General features: G+C 38.2%; 2 protein-coding genes across 3 annotated transcripts in view; one reads left to right on the forward strand and one right to left on the reverse strand.

Moving 5' to 3' along the window:
• Window positions 1-139: 139 nt before the first annotated feature.
• The window catches only part of si:ch211-243j20.2 (uridine-cytidine kinase-like 1), a 30940-nt gene continuing 10740 nt past the window's right edge, over window positions 140-20339 (reverse strand). Inside the window, exons 5-15 of the mRNA XM_042391412.1 lie at window positions 19253-19324; window positions 13535-13724; window positions 13156-13217; window positions 10601-10617; window positions 5150-5248; window positions 4871-4964; window positions 4465-4527; window positions 3457-3579; window positions 2260-2367; window positions 1925-2081; window positions 140-1287 (exon numbers count right to left, since the gene is read on the reverse strand). Of these exons, the coding sequence (XP_042247346.1) occupies window positions 1211-1287; window positions 1925-2081; window positions 2260-2367; window positions 3457-3579; window positions 4465-4527; window positions 4871-4964; window positions 5150-5248; window positions 10601-10617; window positions 13156-13217; window positions 13535-13724; window positions 19253-19324 (1062 nt within the window). The 3' untranslated portion in view covers window positions 140-1210. The remainder of the gene's footprint in view (window positions 1288-1924; window positions 2082-2259; window positions 2368-3456; window positions 3580-4464; window positions 4528-4870; window positions 4965-5149; window positions 5249-10600; window positions 10618-13155; window positions 13218-13534; window positions 13725-19252; window positions 19325-20339) is intronic.
• slc30a2 (solute carrier family 30 member 2) overlaps window positions 8969-20339 on the forward strand; it is a 45107-nt gene continuing 33736 nt past the window's right edge. The window contains exons 1-2 of one of the 2 annotated variants that reach the window (XM_042391413.1): window positions 8969-9128; window positions 11720-11861. The gene's annotated coding sequence lies outside the window, so the exon portion shown is untranslated. Of the gene's footprint in view, window positions 9136-11719; window positions 11862-20339 lie in introns of both variants that reach the window. The other variant, XM_042391414.1, reaches the window with a different exon arrangement.

Genomic DNA, 20339 nt, shown 5'->3' on the forward strand with positions numbered 1-20339 from the left:
GTCTTATAACAGCAGTAAGGTATAAACACTGAACATACAGACGGGAGACAAATTAAAAGGAGAAACACATCAAACACAGATGTTTCTGCTCATCACTGAAGGCTTTTGATGAGGATGACGATGATCTCCACCCAGCTGACACACAGCTGTGAGACGACGTTCTCCACCATCGTCTCCACGAGACCAAAATGATATAATATAAACTTTCATCTGGTCTCTGATGCTGCTGTTTATGTTCCTTTTTGTTGTCAGGCTGTTTGTTTACTTCCTGTCTGCAGCGCTCAGGTCTCCTGTCCTGATCCCAGTGAGATTAAATAAAGGTCGTATATATAAATACGTTAATATCTTGTAGAGGAATGTTGATCATCACTGGAGGCTGGTGGTGGTTTGACTCCATATTGAGACACTTTATGTTTAATTTGTCTCACCATCTGCAGGTTTTGCTCTGCTATAAGATAAAATATAAACATTTAAACACATTTTTTGCACAAATAGATAAGCTGATCTTGTAACAGCCGTGTTCATGTCGACACCTGACTGCTGTTATAAGACGGACATGAAAAACAGTGAACTCGTCCTTTAAAAGGAGTTTTCAACTTATGAAAGATGTTTACAACCTGACAGAATGAGCTCTGTGTCACTGCCGTTGTAACCGACTGCAGTAAAATATGAGAAGATTTAAAAAGCTGATAAATAAAAGTTGTAACAGAGAAATAACTGACGATATGAGACCGTTTCCCCTCCATCATCAGTCTTCTGGTTCAAGTATGGAGCTTTGTTTGTTCCCTTTCAGTCAGAGTCGCCTGAGATAAAAAGAAGTTTACTGTGCAAAAAAAAAAAATCCTGAAAGGAGATTTTCAAGGTTTTTCCAGTAAACTGACAGTTCGTCTACGCAGCTTCAGCGACACATTAAAACACATTATTACTGAAAACATCCAGGTCGAGCCTTTTTCATCATTGCAGCGGAATAATTACAACTTGAAATTGTCTTTTTTGGGGGAAAGTCATCCAGAGTGGACCCGGCTGGATGTGAGACGGTAACTCTGTCAATGGAGGATGGAAGAAACCACTGAACCCAGTCTGGTTTAAACTGGAAATCTCCGTCAGCGTCACCTCGTCGGTCAGGAGGACAGCGATGGAGCGGTGAGAGATGGATAAGTGCTTTTTGTAACAACCCTCCACTTCTCTGATTGTCTCTCTCTCTCTCTCTTCAGAAGTCCATCCCTTCATCGCTTTCACACCAGTCTGAAGGAGCGTCAGTGCCAAAGTAACGATCGCCGAAATTACCTTCAGAGAAGAAGAGAAGGAAAAAGCAGGTGAAATGAGAAATAAAAGACAGAGGAGGTTCTTCAGATTAAGACCTGCAGACTCAAGTGGGAGGCAAAAGGTGAAAGAAGACCAACAAGTTTGCCACAAAAACAACAACAACAACAAAAAAACAACAGCAGCTGTAATTATGACTGGATTAGGAGTGAAAAACTAGACTCATAAACGCGCTCCGGTCTGGATTAAGATCAAATCCAGCTACCTGATCCAGTTCAAACTGGGCTTTAGTGTCATTAAATTAAAAACATCAGCAGCTGTTTCATCCAGATGTTAAAGGTGACGTTAATACAGCAGCTCACAGAGCAGCAGTGGGATTTAGTGTTGATTTACTGGTTAAAACCTATTTATGGATCCATATATATCACCTTTTTTCTTACAGTGAGGGTTAAAGATTACCCATAAAGCTTTGCACCAGCTGGTTCTGGCGTTCATAACTGAGCTGTTGAGCTTTGACAGCTCTGTGAGGTCAGTTAGGTTTCCTTTGACATTGACAGAGTCACTGATGATCACTGTAGGTTCATCACTACGAGCGATGCCTTCGACATTAAACACTGTAATTTGATATATTTTTATCATGATAAGTATTGATCCTCCTCACCGATGCCTGGTATGATGTGGAACTGGTCGTTGACCTCCTTGTCTACGGCCGTGGTGATGATGCGGACTTTAGGGAAGGCGTACGCCACCGAGTGGACACCCATCTCCGCCATTAGCAGGGACAACAGGAAGATCTTATCCTCCGCTACGTCGTGGTCCTTCACAGAGGAGAAGAAGAATGAAAACACCAGTGAACGGTTGGATGAATACATTTACTACTGCTGGTTGAAAAGCTTAACAACGCTGCTGGAAACACATTTCTCATTGGCTGTTTAAGGTTTGGACTGATCTTCAGGTTAACGTCTTACACTGAGCCGTAGAGTTTTATAAACCTACCAGCAGAACTCTGACGGCCATCAGAGCAGCGGCTCCGGTGGACACGGTGCTGTCCATCAGTATGACGTAGTCTTCACTGATGTCTTTGGGCAGACGAAGGTAGTGAAGCTGGAAGAAGGAAAGGAGACGGTCAGTAACGTTAAAATAGACATTCACCAATTTAACATCCTATGAACACCGTCAGACTCCAAATGGACAGTTTAAAAAACTAAATGAGCAGATACGTCGTTCTACTCATTCTTCTTTCTTGTCTAACTTGCCGCCTACATTACGTCACACTGTCACCTGCATTATGTGGAAGTGACATCACAGCTCCCTCTGCTGTTAAACTACTTTTACACATGTGCAGTATTACTCCCAACAGCTGGAAACACACTTTAAAGTGTAAAACTGGTGGAATTTTCCTTTAAGAACGTGCAGCTCTGATAGAAACCAGAATCACTGAATCAGACTGTTATAATCTGATACAAATGATTAATTATCAGTTATGATTAATTATTGACAAACACACCCTGAAACAGCTTTTATAGAGAAACATTTTGCTTAAAACATGACAACTAGAGACCGAATAAACCGTATCAATCAAAAAACTGTAGAGAAATATCACAGATATGTTTTGAAACTAATTAGGAGCAGTGACGAGTCTGTAAAACGTCCAACAATCAAACAAATTTAAGGGAATCTCAGCAAAAATGCTTATTTATTACGTGGGTTGTGTCTGATTTTTTTAAACTCTCAACTATCAGTATTGGTATCAGCAGCTTTCTGCCTCCATGATGTCGCCTGTGAAAAGATATTTAAGCTAAAGGAGAATAAATGAAAAGAAAAGAGCAAAAGTGTTGTGATATCAGGAGCAACATAAGACACTTAAACTTTATTAAAACATTTGCAGATGAATGATTGAAACTAAGATGACAAAGATATAAAAGCAACATTACAAGACAGTCGTGTAAGAGAAGAAACACAAAGCAATAAGTGGAAATGTTCTGCACGACTGACTCTGTTCTGTGGTCGAAAATGGGTTTTTTAACACTTAACTGAGCACTTTGAACCTCGTTAAACTCTCTGAAAAGACGAGATGAAAAGTTCCTGATCGTTAAAACTCTCTCACCTCTTTGTTACAAACGTATTTCATCTTAAAAAAGGACAAAAACACAGATTATTATTATTATTATTATTATTATTAGACTCTCGTACCTCTGGTTCACCTGTGTCGTGGTTGGTCTGGATGAGGATTTTTCCCAGTCGGATGTCTTTACACACGGCCATCAGAGCCTGCTCCATGGTCTCGCCCGCTCTCAGGATGGAAACACCCGTGATCTACAAACACAGAAGAAGAAATTCATGTTTTGGTGTTGAGGAACGAATGAAAACATCTTGCATCAAAGATTCTTCTGGTAGTTCAAAGACACCAAAATCTTCACAAATACAAGATGTTCTAGATCGTAATATTTAGGAAAATAACTAACATAAGAGTTACATCGTTTAATATTCTAGATGTGATAATATATTTTTTATTCTAATACACACTCATCATCTGTATTTGCACTTTATTTTCCTCATAAATAATTCTTTCTATGGCTGGAACTAACGATTATTGTTATTATTGATAAAAACTGTCAGGAAATAGTGAGAAATGTCTGTTTTATAATTTCTAAGATCCGATGGTGACGTTTGATCAACAGCCTGAAATCCAAAGAAACTCAGTTTACTATCATGTATGAGACAGAAAAACTTCAAATCCTCACGTCTGAGAAGCTGAAACCAGCAAATGTTTTTGACATTTTATTTAACAAAATGAGTAAAATGTAGGGATGCATGATATTATCGGCACGTCATCAGTGTCTAATGAACTCAATGAAAACTCTACTGCTGCTCCCACTCGGCAGGTTCATTAAAGTTTTAATGCTGAGCTCCTGAATCCAGTCTTCCTCAGTTCTTCCTTCATATATTGTCTTTCTTGATCATACTTAGTACAATCTATGCTTGCATGCATAATAGTGCATGTATTGGAAATAGTTGCAGATTAATTTCCTCTTCTTCTGTCTTCCGTCGCTTGCTATACTCACAGATGTAAACTGTAGGTCGGTGACGGTGGACTAAACATGGACTTTAACTTAGTGACTACAAAGACGTTGTCATTCAGTCATGTATTTCTGTTCCTTCACCGCGACGAGGTGAACTGCAGCATAAAAGCAAACTTACTCTTTTACCGCTCAGCCTCTTGCCTTCATAGGTTCCACCCTGAGGCGTCTCCACAGATATCGGCTGGAGGACAGAAAAATATATTAAATACAGAATAAGAAATGATTGAAAAGACACAACGACTTCTAAATCCCCCAAACTCTCCTGCCACTTTGACTCCTTTACCAGGCAACTGGTTGTTTGGAAATAAACACGTAATAAACTGCTGATTTATGCTCAAACTTGTAGATTAAACCTTGTAACTGGGTCAGATTGAAGTTGGATCGGGTGGGGAAAACAAACCAATTGAACCAGTATCGTTACAGAAGAGAAAAACATCCTGTACTTGTTTATTCTGCAGAGATTCAACCTTCAAATGAGCTCAAAAGTTCAGTTAATAATCTTCACACTTGTATGACAAACTGACCTTGAGAGGCAGGAAGGAGAGGGCATGTTCTATCAGAAGCCTCATTAATCTCTTGGAGTAGAAGATAAACTCATCTCGGTTCGTCTCCTTGTTCCTACGGAAACACACACAGAGGACGAAGAAGAAGAAGAAGAAGGTAAGAAAACAACTTGTGCAGCATCTGCTCCCAAACTCTGAATACTGAGTAACAGATTTTCAGTTTGACAGTAAATATTATGTGCAAAATTTCTCTTTTTTAAGCTAATTTCTTGTGAAATGTGTGTGTGTGTGTGTTCTGACCTGATGATGGTGTGCATGCCGCGGACCTGTGGCGTGCTCTCCATCACGCTGAGGGTTTTGGGTAACGGTTGCCCCTGATGAGCCGAAGCCAGAGCCGATCTGTGGACGAACAAACACAAAGTTATACACAAACACAGTGACTGCAGGAGAGAGATACAGTAACATACTGACGCAGCAGGAAAGAACCAATCAGATCGCTTCATTAATTTAACTTCTGATCCCAGAGACTTTTTAATAGAGTAGTTTCATACTGGTTTCATGATTATACCAGTCAAAGTATTAAAGTATGATGGAAAACAAAGGAGTGACAAGCAGGAATAATTTATTATAGATTTATTTATTATTCTATCTTTTTTCTCTCAATACTCTCCAGCATTAATACAATAACTCATAATAATAATAATGATATCAACCTCGATAAATCAATTAACCAATTAAAATTGATTAAGCAATTTAAAACTAACCCTCGGCCCATGATGAGACCATTAGCTTCTTAGCTACTGTAGCTAACAGTGATGACTGTTTATTAGGCTGCAGGTCTGACTGAAACAGATTTAATTTGACAATGAGACGTCTTCCTGATTCATTATATGGTAACTATGACAAAATAAACGTCGTCTGCTCCTCTACGTTATGAGTCGGTTTGGTTAATCTGAAGAAAGCTGCTGATTTGTTGACGAGTCGTCGGGCTAACTGACTCTTTTTTACAACGTTTTGTCAAAGCAGGAAAAGCACATGTGGAAGTAATAACATTAACGACGGCTGCGTTACATTTATATGAGCCAGATCCAGCCACTAACTGACACGGCTTACTGGGAGACCATACCCAGTTACACCTGAGCTTTTCCTGCTTTGACGACTCATCATATCTGCCATGATAACGGTCTATTTATCAAATAAAAAATAAAATAATGAACTACTACTGGCCTCTACATACAGCATGTTGCTTCTGATACACATGTTAGCTACCTGCAGTGCAAACCAGATGATTTATAACATGTTGTTTATAAGTTTGGCAGATATGTTCATCTGCTGATAATGTTGCTCCTTCTACAACCTTCTTATAAAACTACAAATTAAGCCACTTCCTGGTGTTTTATGTCAGCAGGTGGAACAGATTGTCTTTATTTCTGTGCAACTCACTTTATAGACCTTCCTCGTGTATCATTCTGAGGATTGTTGTGTTGTGTGTGAGTATATCGAGAGCCACTAAACTGGAGTCTAATTCCTTGTATTTTTAAACATATTTGGCCAGTGAAGATGATTCTGATTCTGTAGAGCATTGGTCTAATGTTCAGTATCTTTCTGGGCTCCAGATTCTGCGGTTAGACGAACATGTTTTCTGCTTCGATGGCTTAGTCAAGAAGAACGATCAGTTGTTTCTTGCCATGCTTACAAGCAGCTAAAGGTGTTGGTGCTTCATCTAAAAGTTCATTACTGCTCAGTTTCCTTCAGCCAAAGCTTCCTCTAACAACTTCTATTCTAACTCAATTATACACATCAGAAGTTGAGCAGTAAGCTGCTGCAGTTGTCATCATATTAATGACAAAAAGCAGCTGGGTGTTGATGTATTGTTGTTGCCAATAAACTAACACAGTGTGTGTTCAATCACCTTAAGCCAACAAAATGCAAAAAAAAAAAAAAAAAAAAAAACTCATGTAGCACAAACACTTTCAAACACATGCTTACAACGTTACAGAGCAATGAAACAAGCTGACATGTGTATGTCTGCTGCCGTCTCACAGCTGTAATGTGTTTGCTGCATGCTCCGTCTCTACTTAACAAGAAATAAAACATGCTTTTACTTTAACATCCGTAATTACAAATCAGCTTTTCTGCCAAAACAACTCTAGTGTTTCATTATCAAATTTTTGGCTACAAAAAGCGTAAAAAAAACCAGAAAACAAGCGTGTTGACTTTTCTGTTGTGAAGGTTTTCATTCAGTTAAAAAAAAAAATGCAGAGCATGTTTTATCAAGTTAAAAAAAAGTGCATCAAAATGATAAGACTATGATACTGAGAGAATATGCACGAGGTGAGCCTCACATATCCCAGCGGAGCTTCCTCTGAAGAAGGTGACCGATATTCATATGATGAGATATAAAAGTGGTGGAAACACAGGAGAAGGAAAATATACAAAAAGGACAAAGAGGAGGAGGAGGAGGAGGAGAAAAAATAAATAAAAAAAGGAAGAGAAAGAACAGTGTAAGAGCAGTGAAACAGCTTCACTACATCACTGCTGAACAAATAACCTTATAGTTCTGGTCAAAGGAGCAACGATTCATTGATCTCATAAGTGGGATCATTTCAGGTGACTCAGTTCGTTCCTTCTCTCTAAGTCGGCTACTTTAAAGGCTGAAAATATAGATCAGTTGTTCTTTACTGCTCAGCTATGCAAGCAGGAGGCTTTATAAACAGATCTCAGACCAGTAAGAGCTGCTGCACATTTAACTAATCGATCTAAGAATTGATTGAAGCGTTTCCAGACAAGTTCATCCAAAACCCTGCTCACTGCTGGACTGAATCTGATTAAACCTATTTACCTTCGTTTTTGCTACAACTGGTACCATTTAACCAAGAGCCTGTGAGCACCTGTGACCATCATATTTAGGTGTTTGTTCCCAGTATTTCATAGAGCATTGGTTCCCAGCCTAACGAATGGGATTACTGGATCGTTTTACCTCTTCAGGCCTTTAAAAAGTATTTAAATACGACAATCTGAGAATAATCTGGCAATAATCAGCCCACAGACATAAAGTATACTGTACAACCTGTGTAGAGGGGTCACAGGTTCGTTTTTAAGGGGTCACAAGTCAAAAAGGTTGGGAACCACTGACCTAGAGGACAAACACCCACCCATGTAAGACATTTAAGAGCTGTTGGACTATAACTGTAATTTAAAAATGTTATCAGGTGACTTTTTTATGTACCAGAATCCATCTCTCATGGACTTGAGTTCAATACCAGATGTGAGAAGTCCCAGTTTTCTGTCCTGGATGTGTTTTAGTGTGGTTGTGTGAACATGGCCTGTGAAACTGTGAAGTTCACCCCAATGTTTAAAACAATGAGGATGTTTAACTTTAAGAGCACGAGCGGCTCGAGCCTCGTAGAGGATAAATAAGGACTAAAGAGTGGCCGATACGCACGGATGGCAGTGACCAATTTCATGGTCGTTAACTCTCCATTTTTATATTTTTTAACCAGTAATTTAATGGCTGTGGCCGCTCAGCAGCAGCAGCTCTGATGAGAAACCATTTTTTAACAGAAAGAAATGTGAAGCTATTATCTAAATCTGAAGAGTTAAATGTTCTAAATCTGAATTAAAACTCTGAATTGCAATTAACATGCAGAAAATAAATAGGAATACTTGTGTGTGCACTTGTGTGTTATGACATCAATTCAACTGCTTAAAAAGACAATATTCCAGTTAGGGCTGCAGTCTGCTGGTCGACTGGTCGATTAGTTGGTCGATATGCTCTCGTCCGACTAAATTCTTATTGGTCAAATAATCTCCGTGATATTTTCATAAGTAGAAAAGTGCTACATCAACAGCTTTCCAGGATTAATCCATTATTTCCTGCGGCGGGGGGGACAGACTAACAAATTACCAACTTTGAACTCACCCAACCTAATGGAGACTGCAGGGTCTAACTGTACTCAACGTTTACTGAGCGTTTACTGAATCAGTGTTTCTCCTATAATTATAACAACAAGAACTCCCGCCAGGCCAAAAAAAATTTTTTTAATGTCAAAAATAACGCCAAGTATCCATTGATTCGGAAATCAATAGTGTTTGTGAGTCTCTGACTCACGTACCGGAACAGCGCTGCACAACCTGTGTCGTTGCCTCGTTGCCTGGGAAACTATTGGTACCGTAACTCCGTTAAAGAGTACGTCATTGCGTAGCACGTTTGCGTAGCGACCGAGAAAGAGTGAGCGGCAGGAAAGTGACGGTGGAAGCGAGCGGAGCAGAAGAAAAGGTTAGCGGTAAGTTGTCAGTCTGGCAGTAAATGTACAGTACAGACTCCAGTGTGTCAGTTAATAAATGCTAAAAAGTCACGTCTGTTGTTTCCCCAACTGCTGGAAAAGTGAAGGCGGTTAGCTCCAAAGTTAGCAACAATGGGTTAGCCTAACCGACGCGGAGAAAGGTGTGACTGCGGAGTTCACTCTCTGTCCATGGATGTATAAAGAGAACTGGATACAGCGTCGGAGGCGGGGCCCCGTTCATTCCTATGAAAGTTGCTCAGTGGCGCATGAAGCCAAAAAAAAATCGACTTCCCAATATGAAAGTACCGGATCTTCCGCATTGTGCGGCCCATCGAGCATGCGTACTAGTGACTTTCGCTGACCGAGTCGGCTACTTCCGATTTAGCCCTCCGGCTAACTTCAATGGGGATAAAACAATTCAATCATGTGGCTCTTGAAAAAAGCTCTTGCTTTTGAAATGTGATCGGACCGAACGGATTTAATTCTGATAGTGAGACAAGTCATTTCGCGAGGGTTAGAAAAAATTATCCGCTGATTTACAGAGGTCTCTTTCACAATGTAAGTCTACGGGAAAAAGTCTTTTTGCCCCCCTCCCGCGACTAATCGATTAGTTGAAGATTATGTACGATTTCAGTCGACCAAGATTTTCTTTGGTTGACTACAGCCCTAATTCCAGTACACTCTTCAGGTCAGTTACTGTAGATTAGAGATAAAATAGTACTGATGGTATCCAGAGTTTAGCAGAGAGACTCTTCACAAAAGCAGCAGTACAATCATGTGAAATGTGACTGTCATGAGAAATTAACCTTTCCACATTTAAACGACCTGGAGGAGCCAAGTGAGGAAATATCGACACTGACCCTTCCAAGCTGTTTGGTGATGTATTTTTTTTCTCATTCCTATGAATAACTGTCCTTGTGTTTTCACAAAGAGATCCAATATTTTCCACCGTAGAGCACAATCGACAATCACACAGAGGCAGAAATCAATCGTAGAAGAGACAGAAATAATCAATGTGTGCTCTGACAGCAGGATGAAACTCACTCTGGGAAATATTTTAAAATAAAAGTCAAAGTACTTGCAGAAGTAAACAAGACAATTATTCATTTTGTCTTTGTTTTCAAAAGAAGTTATGGTTGAAAACAGATTGAACACTTAAAGGATTCGGCTGCTGACTTTCTAGATTTTTCTTATTGTCAACAAATCTAAAGATATGTGGCTCTTTGACATGTTTTTAATAGTTTTTAGGCGACAGCGGAGCTCTACAGCACAGAGGAATATGATACCAGGCTTTGGATACACACACAATACATGTTAGTAGATCAGTTCAGTGTCGGTTCGTCTCTGCACAGGAGGTTTGTTGACAATAAGACAAATATAGAAAATCACCAGCCATGTCTTATAACAATGCAGGAAGGGAAATAGGAAGGAGAGGTAATAAAAAAAAAAGCACAAACAGTCGTACCTCACAGTGATCTCACGCTGGAATGGTTACACAGCATTCAGCCAGGCAAGGGGGGTCGCACAAGGAGACACACACACACACACACATACACACACATATATATGTGTGCAAACAGTGACAAACATAAGAAACAAACATGAGATAAAGCATTTCTGAGAAAAGTATAAACCACAACATAAAAGCATCCAAAAACAAAGGCTTTAAATAAATGTTTGTATGTTAAAATGTAATATTAACAACATCCCACCTTCAACTGACCATAATGACTGATTGTTTTTAGGGCTGCAATTTGGCAATTATTTTCTCCATTAATTGTTTAGACAATTGTATTAAAAAAATAGTGAAAAAAGGAGCCTATAGTGAGGTCTTCACTTTGCTCTTTTTGTCTGACTTACAGTCCAAAACATAAAGATATTTAATTTTCTGTCATATATGACAAAGAAAAATTGAAAATTGTCACATTTGAAAAGCTGGAACCAAAGAACATTTGTTTTTTTTTTGTTTTTTTTTTTTGGGGACTAATTGTTGCAGCTCTAATTGTTTATTCAAAATTAAAAACAAAATAGTTCTTGTGTTTTGTTCTAATCATTTAAAAAGCAAAATCAAGAAAAAGGCAGTGACACACTTAACAAACAACAAAGATTAAAGTTACAGCTACGACTTTTAAACATTTCATCAACAGATAAGTTATTATTATCTTCTTTACTAATAAAACGTTGTGATGCACATAAACTACTTTGTGGAAAATATGATAAAACAATCAGCAATGCAGAGTTTAACCCTTTACTTAACAAACTGGAACTGACTCCTTAGCAAGCAGATGAAATTTTAAACATTATTAAAGAAACACAAGCATGAAGTCACTGTACACCTGAAAAAGATACACCTGAATGTTAATGTTAATAAATAAGCTTTGCAATGTGAGAAGCAGCTCTGATAGAGAGTCATTCATGCATTTATCCCATTAATCAGCACAGATCACAGATCAATATACAAACCCATCGATGAAACAAAAGGAGAAAAAAAGAAATGAATGGGAATTTAACAAAAACAGGAGTGTGTCATGCTGACCTGTGTGTGTGTGTGTGTGTGTGTGTGTGTGTGTGTGTGTGTGTGTAGAAGACGTGTCTGTGAATGAATATGTTGAAGGTGGAACAGATCATCATTCGCTACCGTTCATAAAGCGGTCTGACGACAGTGACGAGCGGGGTGAAGAAAGATGGAGGACGCCTCTCTGGATTTACGAGATCATTAATCTCAGGTACCCGGACCTCCGTCTCACCCAGTTCAATGAGTCGTAGAGTAGAGGAGGAAAAAAGTGATATTGAGACCTCGGAAACGTTAAAGCTGCTGTTTGAGTTTGAAGAAACTTCCTCCAGGAAATGAACCTGTGGTTTGTTTTTAAGTTTGGTGCTCACTGTGACTTCTGTGCATAATTCAGGATTTAAAGGTCAGAACACTGTGATAAATCAGGAAGTAATAAGCCAAATGTTTTTTTTCTCTCATGCTGAGAACGACAGGAAAAACCTGACCATCAGTTACCTCCTTCAACTAGCAGAGGAGGAGGAAGTGGTCACCTTTGGACATTTTCCCATTCACTTCAATGTCTATATATAAGCTGCCAACTGGTGGAAAAAAAATCATATATAACTCTACTGTAACTACAAGCAAAGAGCTGCACAAAAATAATATAAATGTGACAGCAAAAAGATTTGTTCCACTTCTACGAGCACGAAGTGAGCGAGACGTAAAACCCATTTCATGGAATATGAAACGTATTTTTTCTGATCATAAATCTGAAGGATGTTAGAGCTCAGTCTTGTGTATTAATATTACATATTGTACTTGTTCAGGTTTGCATGTACAGGTGACCCTCAGGATTGGTTTGCTTTCATAGCATCACAGACCGTGTTCACACTGTTCCACACCGCCATGCTTTATTTATCTATTTATTTATCCGTCACCTTTCTGACTGTAGAGTTAATAGAGGTAAAGGAGCAAAGCAGACCTTCTAAACTTTAGGAAACTTTTGAGCATGTTGTTACTGTGCATCATTTATAAATTAATCTGTCAATCAGTTTCTCAATTAATCAATTAGTCGTTTGCGCTATAAGATGTCAGAAAATGGTGAAAAATGTCAATTTGATGTTTCCCAAAGTCCAAGATACAACTTAACCCAAAGATGTTAAAGAAGCTGGAACCAGAGAAGTTCAGCATTTATCAATTATCAAAATAGTTGGAGATTCATTTTCTGTCGTTCGACTAATTGATTAACCGATGAATCATCTAGCAGTAGATATTATGATCATTATGAAGCCCATAAGCTGGATTATTGAGCTTCTGGCTGTTGTGTTAGAAATAATCTTTTGCTCAGCAGCTGCAAAAAAAAAAAAATCAAACAAACTGTGTTGCTCTTATCAGCACAACATGCAGTTGAGGCAGCAATTTTTTGTACCTTCGCAGTGTGAACAGAGACTAACAATCTATACTGTATGGGTGGAAACGGAGATAAAACTAAATGTTAGCTGAATCAGTAAAAATTCTCGTTCGCTCACCTTCTCCAGCTGACTGTGAACATGCTGAACAATCAAATCCAACGCTACAAAGTTCTCTCCGCCTGTAAATAAAAGACACAACCGACAAGAATAAAACCAGAATATTTAACTGAAACTGACAAATAAAAGGTTATTTTGTGCTAAAGCATAATTTCAAGTCAATATCAGTTCCAAGTTTCATCTCAGATATGAGCCAAATGTCTGAAATGCATCAATATTTAATGTCTTAAAGTGAACAGCAGTACTAAAGATTTGCAGCAGAGAAGCTTCATTTAAAGCACAGTAGTTTATATACAGTAAAAGCCTGATAACATCAGCGTCAGGCTACAGGGAACAAGTGTTAAGTTGTACTGGTGTAATAATATTTATCTCCACTGACCTCTCGGCACCACGATGTCGGCGACCTGCACCGTGGGTTCGATGTACTGCTCGAACGCCGGCTTCACAAACTTATTGTATTGTTTGATGATGCCGCTGATGTCCCGTCCGCGCTGTGAAATGTCCCTCTTCAGCCTCCGTATGAGGCGGATGTCCGAATCTGTGTCTACAAACACCTTCATGTCCAGAAGCTGGCAGATACAGAAGAAGAGAGATCGGACTAATTAATCTGAGATATTTTGTTCTATGTACAAACTTTTTGTACGTTTCTTATACAACATTACAGTTTTGGGTTTGTACAGAACACATATATAACAGCACAAACACCTGCGCAGGGTAACGTAACACAGTAGTTGTGGAATAAACCTCATGTAAAGTTTAGCTTAGATACTTTCATTATTACTCCAAAGTGTCAGATAAAGGTGGAATTTGTGTTTGACTAATTAACTGCACAATAAATTATACTATAGATGTGTTATTATGAATAAGAATAAGCTGTTTGGCATTTGGCAGAGAAGATTTGGCAAATTTTTCATGGGTGCAACCCACATACTCAGCTCTGCTGCTCATCCCACAAATGCATGTTTCTTACAAATGTGGCTCCATTTAAAAGGGAAATAAACAGGCTTTCCAACAGTATAAGATTTATTGTCAAGAAGCATCGTTACAACAAAGAAATAATCTACCAAACACAAATTTCCTTACTTTTTGTGCTAATTTTATTTAGTATCATACAGGACAAACCTAAAGGAGAAATTATTTGGCATTTTTGCTTGAAGCATAATTTAAATGATTAACCAAATATCAAAACTGCTGCAGATTGATTGACTTATCGCTTAATCGACTAATTGTTTCAGCTCTAAAGCCTATACTTGTTCTGAAAAGGGCTTAAATTGGTCCAAGTATGTGTGTGTATATGTGTGTGTGCAGACAGTATTTAATGTATTAAAGGCAGACAAATAGAAACAAACCGGCTTCATTTTCCAGTTCAGTCACAGAAGCCGACAGTCAGTTTCCCTGTGCACTGAGAGTCAGTGAGAAGCTGCGTCGAGCTGCTTCCACCATTTGACATTTTTACTGCTGACATGATGCGCCGCGGCTCAGGACACGTTGAAGAATGGAGCGTAAACCGAGGAGACATCAGTTATCATCATCGTCACTTTAAAAGAGAAAGTCGGCCGATGATCCGTCCAGTAAGCTCCATTAAACTGAACCTCAACTCAGCAAAACCAGGAAAAATCAATGAGGCGGCGTCACAACGACGACGACGACAACGAGGCCTCACTCACAAAAAAAAAGAACTATTGATGACCGGTGGAATAAAAAAAAAAAAAAAAAAGGAGTTTAGAGTGATTTAGATGGAGGATGACAGTGGTGGAAGGTGCAGGTATAACTCAGATGCACAACAAGCCAAGTGGATTTTTGTCTGCTGTAAATCTGACAAACTGACCAACCTAAAGATGTTGCTGGATAAGCACGGCTGTCAGCCTGCAGGAGGAGCTGAATGAGGAGTGGGGATTGTTCCCAAAAGGTTAAGGAGCAAGGCTGCGGCTGTACATCATTTACTAATCTGCTCCAACAGGAAGGCGTTCACAGTTTCTCTTTTTACGACGACGACGACCAAAACGGCAAAACTGTGAGAGGAGGCTGTTATCTGTTCACAGCTGCTCTGTCTCTGAGTGTTTTTAATTAAGCTTTTTAAATTATTTTATGTAGCTAAGTTTTCTGCTTGTGAAGTGTCCTCGGGTTACATGAAAGGTGCTTAAAATCAAATGTATTATTATTATCTTATGTATGTGTTCCACAGAAGTCTGCACTGTGCAAAAGTTTTAGTTTTAGTTGAGTAAACAGCAGAAACAAAGTAAATCAGTATCTGCTGTGAGCAACTTTGCCTTTCAAGCAGCAGCAGTTCTCAGTGTTTCAGGTTCTCGACTGTATCCATGATGTTGAGATCAGAGACCATCTGCTGCAGGACTCCTTCTTCTTCTTCTGGTTTATGAAGATGGTTTTCTTTATGACTCTGGATGGATGTTCAGGCTCGTCGTCCTGCTGCAGATGATCAGACGCCTCCCTGAAGAAGAGTCTAAATATCTAAAGTGCCTAAAACTTTTGCACAGTTCTGTATTTCATTTTGTCGTTAAAGCTCTGAAGAAGACGTGCTGTTATTTAAAACGTCAGTGTCCGTCAAAGTGCCTCTTTGCATGTTTGCTATTACCTAATGTATCATCTGACAAGTAGTATCAATGATGTATGACTCATCAACCTCAACTAGTAACCAAGGAAAACAATAAAATGGTTTTCACAGTATACGTGTGGGTCTCTGTGTTTGTTGATGAAAACACCTGAAAGAGCTTTATCCTTCCTGTGTGAGATGAAAACCTCATGAAACTTTACAAAAATGCTTTGAAGGATTTAGAAAAGACAAAGAAACCAGTTTAATAAAACACTAATGATTTGTTTGGTCTCAGTGTTAAGTGCTGCTGCACCTGCAGGCAGCTTATTACAGAGATGCTTCTATCATAGTAGATGTAATTATATAATGTGATATTGATACACAGTATATCCTGATTTTGAATTTAGATATAAACAGTGACGTTAAATTCAGTTGACTAAACATTTAAAACACATCTGGGGACTTTTTTATTAATAACTTCGTTTAAAAATGTCAGAATGTAGTAAAGATACCGAGATGATGTCTTCAAATGGCTTATTTTGTAAAAAAAAATCCACACATATTCAATGATATTAAAGAGTGAAAAGCTGCAAATCCTCACATATGAGAACCAGAGAATGTTTTTATTTCATAAATGATTGAAACAATTTATCAGAATATTTAGAACCAGATAGGAATGTCTTATTATTGTCCAGTTCAGAGAGTTAAATACCTGACAAATAAAGCTTCTTCATCACATTGATGCAAAAATCCTACAAACACAATTTCACCATAAAGCTCCTTATATGCACATAACACATAAGATATTAAAGAGAAGCTAATTCCGTATTAACAGTACAACAAAATCTGTGATGTTTGATGTATTTTTACTCTCTCACAGTATTTCTGATAATATCAACCAATCCCAGCGCTGCATTACGTCTTAAAGCAGAACTCACTACATTAACATATCAGATCTGCAGCTGGAACTGACTTCAATTACAACCTCGGACACAAAACACAATTAATCACCGCAGACGACAGCTGTTATTAACCGAATCAGACAGTAATCAACTTACACACAGCCGAGTCTCTGGGGAGGCTGCACGTCTTATCAGCACGCTCCAGCTCACACACACACACACTCACACACACACACACACACACTTTATATAAGGCTGAAGAGAGCGATGAACAGCAGCATCACTCTGCTATAAAGAATTCTCCCTTTTTTCATTTATATGGATTTCCTCTGATGCATCAACAGCCTCATTATTAAAACTACAGGATTCATTACCGCTTCATAAATCAGGTCAAATCTTCACATGCACACAAAAATAGGTGCAAATATCAGTTTTGAATCAATCACTATGTCCAAAAATGTAAAAAAAACGTTAATAATTTAATTACCTATAAAAGATATAAAGATTCTTCTTGTTGACCTCAGAGAGGAAAAGTGAATGTTTTTATTGTGCTGACATGAGTTCCACTTTGTTTTCTATTGTTCTTTCTACTGTGATCTGTGCAATACTTTGTTTAATAAGATTAAAACACATATTGATTTTGTATGGATGACTGAGTTGGATGTTTACATATAAATGAACCTGAACAGTTCGTTCATAAGCTTTTGTGGTTTTTTTCTTCTTCTACATGCTTTTATATCACTGGAAGATGCAAATTTTGTAAAACAGCTCATGTGGGATCAGCCAGACGCCGAAAAAAACTAATCAAGAACTAAACTGAACTAAAACATTAATTCATAATTAAATTAGATCATCAGCCTCAGCAGAGAACATGTGAAATTCTTCTTCTATGATGTAAAATACGCCTCAGAATCGATTCATGCTAAAGGATTTCCAGACAGTCGGTGCAGCTATTGATCAATTATCTAATAAATACTGAATCAAACAAGCCATCGGATCTGGACCAGAACCTGGTTTAATGAAGGATCTGCTGCTGAGTGATAAATCTGTGACGCTCATAGACGTGTACAACGTGCTCATAAACACAAAAGCGGTTTTCTGATTTAATATTCCTTCTAGGAATCATTCATCAGCGTGTTGGTTGTCTCTGAGCCGACAGATATATTAATAGGTCTGATACAAGAACAGAGACGAATAAAACTATTAAAATATGATTCCAAAATGCCTCGTTTAAGGTTCATAAACATTTTTACCAGTAAATTTCCATGACTTCTCCAGGCCTTTGAGGCAAATTTGACCATATGTGACCATATGTTCTCTGAAACATCTGCGTAAACCCACGTTACCCCACGCAGAGAACCAGAGCCGTTGATAGAGAGAGTTGTGTCGACTCCAAAGACTCCAATAGGATCAATTATTCCACAACAACGGCGGATTATAGAGGCCGGAATAGTTTATAACAGCAGCTACAGTTAGCACAAGCAGCGTTTGCCGTCCTTTGACGTATATCCGAAGAAAAAATATCCAGCAACAACATAAAAAGTTGAATCAGTCTGATTTCTTAATATTCAACTTGCTAGATCAGTCAGGGATTCATTTTTCATCATTTAGCTGCAGTGTCTAAAAGCTTTGAGGGAAAATCAGCTTTTATATTTAAACAAACAAAACAAGTCTTCAATATATCATCACTATATTAGACCAAGCGGCAACCTCCGGGGCTGTAAGATGAAGCCAACAGGAAGTGCCAAAAGCTGCTCCAAAAGCGAGTCAATCTCCATAGACCCCCATGTTAAAATGCCCAACTTTACAGCAGAAATAAACATGTTTATGGTACAAACAACGGTTTTGGTCTCTGTAGCTAATTTCCTCTTTCATGACAACTGTACGGGGGGTGAATTATTTTATAACTCACCCGTTTAAATTTTATTAAGCCATAAAGTTCTGCATAATGAAGGACATGGCTGCTTTGAGTGACAGGTCCGCCAGCCGCTAGGTGGCTTGTTTCAGCCATTCGGCCCCGCCTCTTTGCCCATTTTTGATTGGCTGGAGGTTAGGTAGAGTCACACACTGCCAAGATGGCGACGGCTGGAGCGGCTCACTTTGAGCTTCAGAAACCAACGGGTGACGTCACGGTAACTACGCCCATATTTTTATAGAGTCCATGTATTAGACTGACAATAGCCAGACTAACAGCTAGCTAATGTTGGTTGAATAGTGAAAACATTATCTAGCTAGAGAGCTAATGATAGCTAACATCAGCTATTAGCTACCTATCGACAGCTCTGATCTGTCTTTAATCAATCAATAAAGATTTTTCTCAGTTGATCTTAACTGAACTACATATATTCTATAATACAGATATTTGTGACTTTTCCCAAAACTTTTGGGGTTTATTTATTTTTCCTGAACGTCTCCAGGCCTGGAAATCACTATTTTCAAATTCCATGATATTTCCAGGTTTTTCATACGATCCCTGTTTGTTGCATTAAAATGAATTGAAATGATCGAATCTGATCAGTTTTGGTTTTAATAGTGTGGAATGATTCGATCAGTCACAGAAACACAAAGACTTTCTGAAAGGACGATAAAGGAAACTAACGAATCTAAGAGTGAAAACTTGAACAGGAAGTGACTCCGCTCTCACCTTCAGCAGCTCCTTGTTGGCGAAGGCCAGAATGCCCTCGAAGATGACCACGTTGGCTCCGTACACGGTTTTCTGTAAAGAAGAAGAAACAGAAATAGATTCAATAGAGACGTTTTCAAATGATTCGATGAATCATCTTAATATCAATAAAGGAGATAAAACATGGTTATATGAGCATTTTATGTAAATAAAACTAATTTGTCCCATTTTACATTATGGTGAGAAGATCAACATCTTAACACAGTAATAAAACTGTGTTTTAAAGACACAAAAGCTTTTTTTAAAATAATGAATCTTTAATGAAAAAAAATTTAAAAATGGAAACAATAAATGTGACAAAATTCTGATGTTTTTTTGCCTTTTGAAATTAAACCATTTCACTAACTGAGCCTCCGTCTAGTTTTTACATCAGAGCATCAGGTGGCTGTTTACCAGCAGAGCTGCAACAATTACTTTATTAATTGATTAATCAATCAACAGCAAATTATTCAGCAACTATTTTGATAATCAATCAGTCTTTCAGGTCATTTTTTTAAGCAGAAATGTTAAATATTTGATGGTTTCAGCTCCTCAGATCTGAGAATTTTCTGCTATTTGTTGTCTGACATCATAGTAAACTGATTATTTTTGGATTTTGGACGTTTGATCGGACAAAAAAAGACACTTTGGGCTCAAGAACATCATGATGGAAACATTTGACTGTTTTCAGATATTTTTACACCAAACAGTTAATCGATTAATTAAAAATATAACAGGCAGATTAACTAATGACCCGTCAGCCATTATGTTCATTATCCATTAATCTGTCAATTATTGTCTCAATTCATTGATGAGTTGTTTGGTCTTTAAAATGTCAGAAAATGGTCGACCACCATTTATTAAAGTCCATCATGCAACATAAAAACTCAAAGATATTCAGTTTATTATCAACGACGACTAAAAGAAACCAGAAAATACTCACATTTAAGAAGCTGGAACCAAGAGAGAAGTTTAACATTTCTTCATCAAAAATGACTCAAAATGATGAATCGCTATCAAAATAATTGATAACACATTAATATTCTGTCAAACAACTGATTGATTAACT

The sequence above is a fragment of the Thunnus maccoyii genome, chromosome 17, assembly GCF_910596095.1.
Source record: "Thunnus maccoyii chromosome 17, fThuMac1.1, whole genome shotgun sequence".
Lineage (NCBI taxonomy): Eukaryota > Metazoa > Chordata > Actinopteri > Scombriformes > Scombridae > Thunnus > Thunnus maccoyii.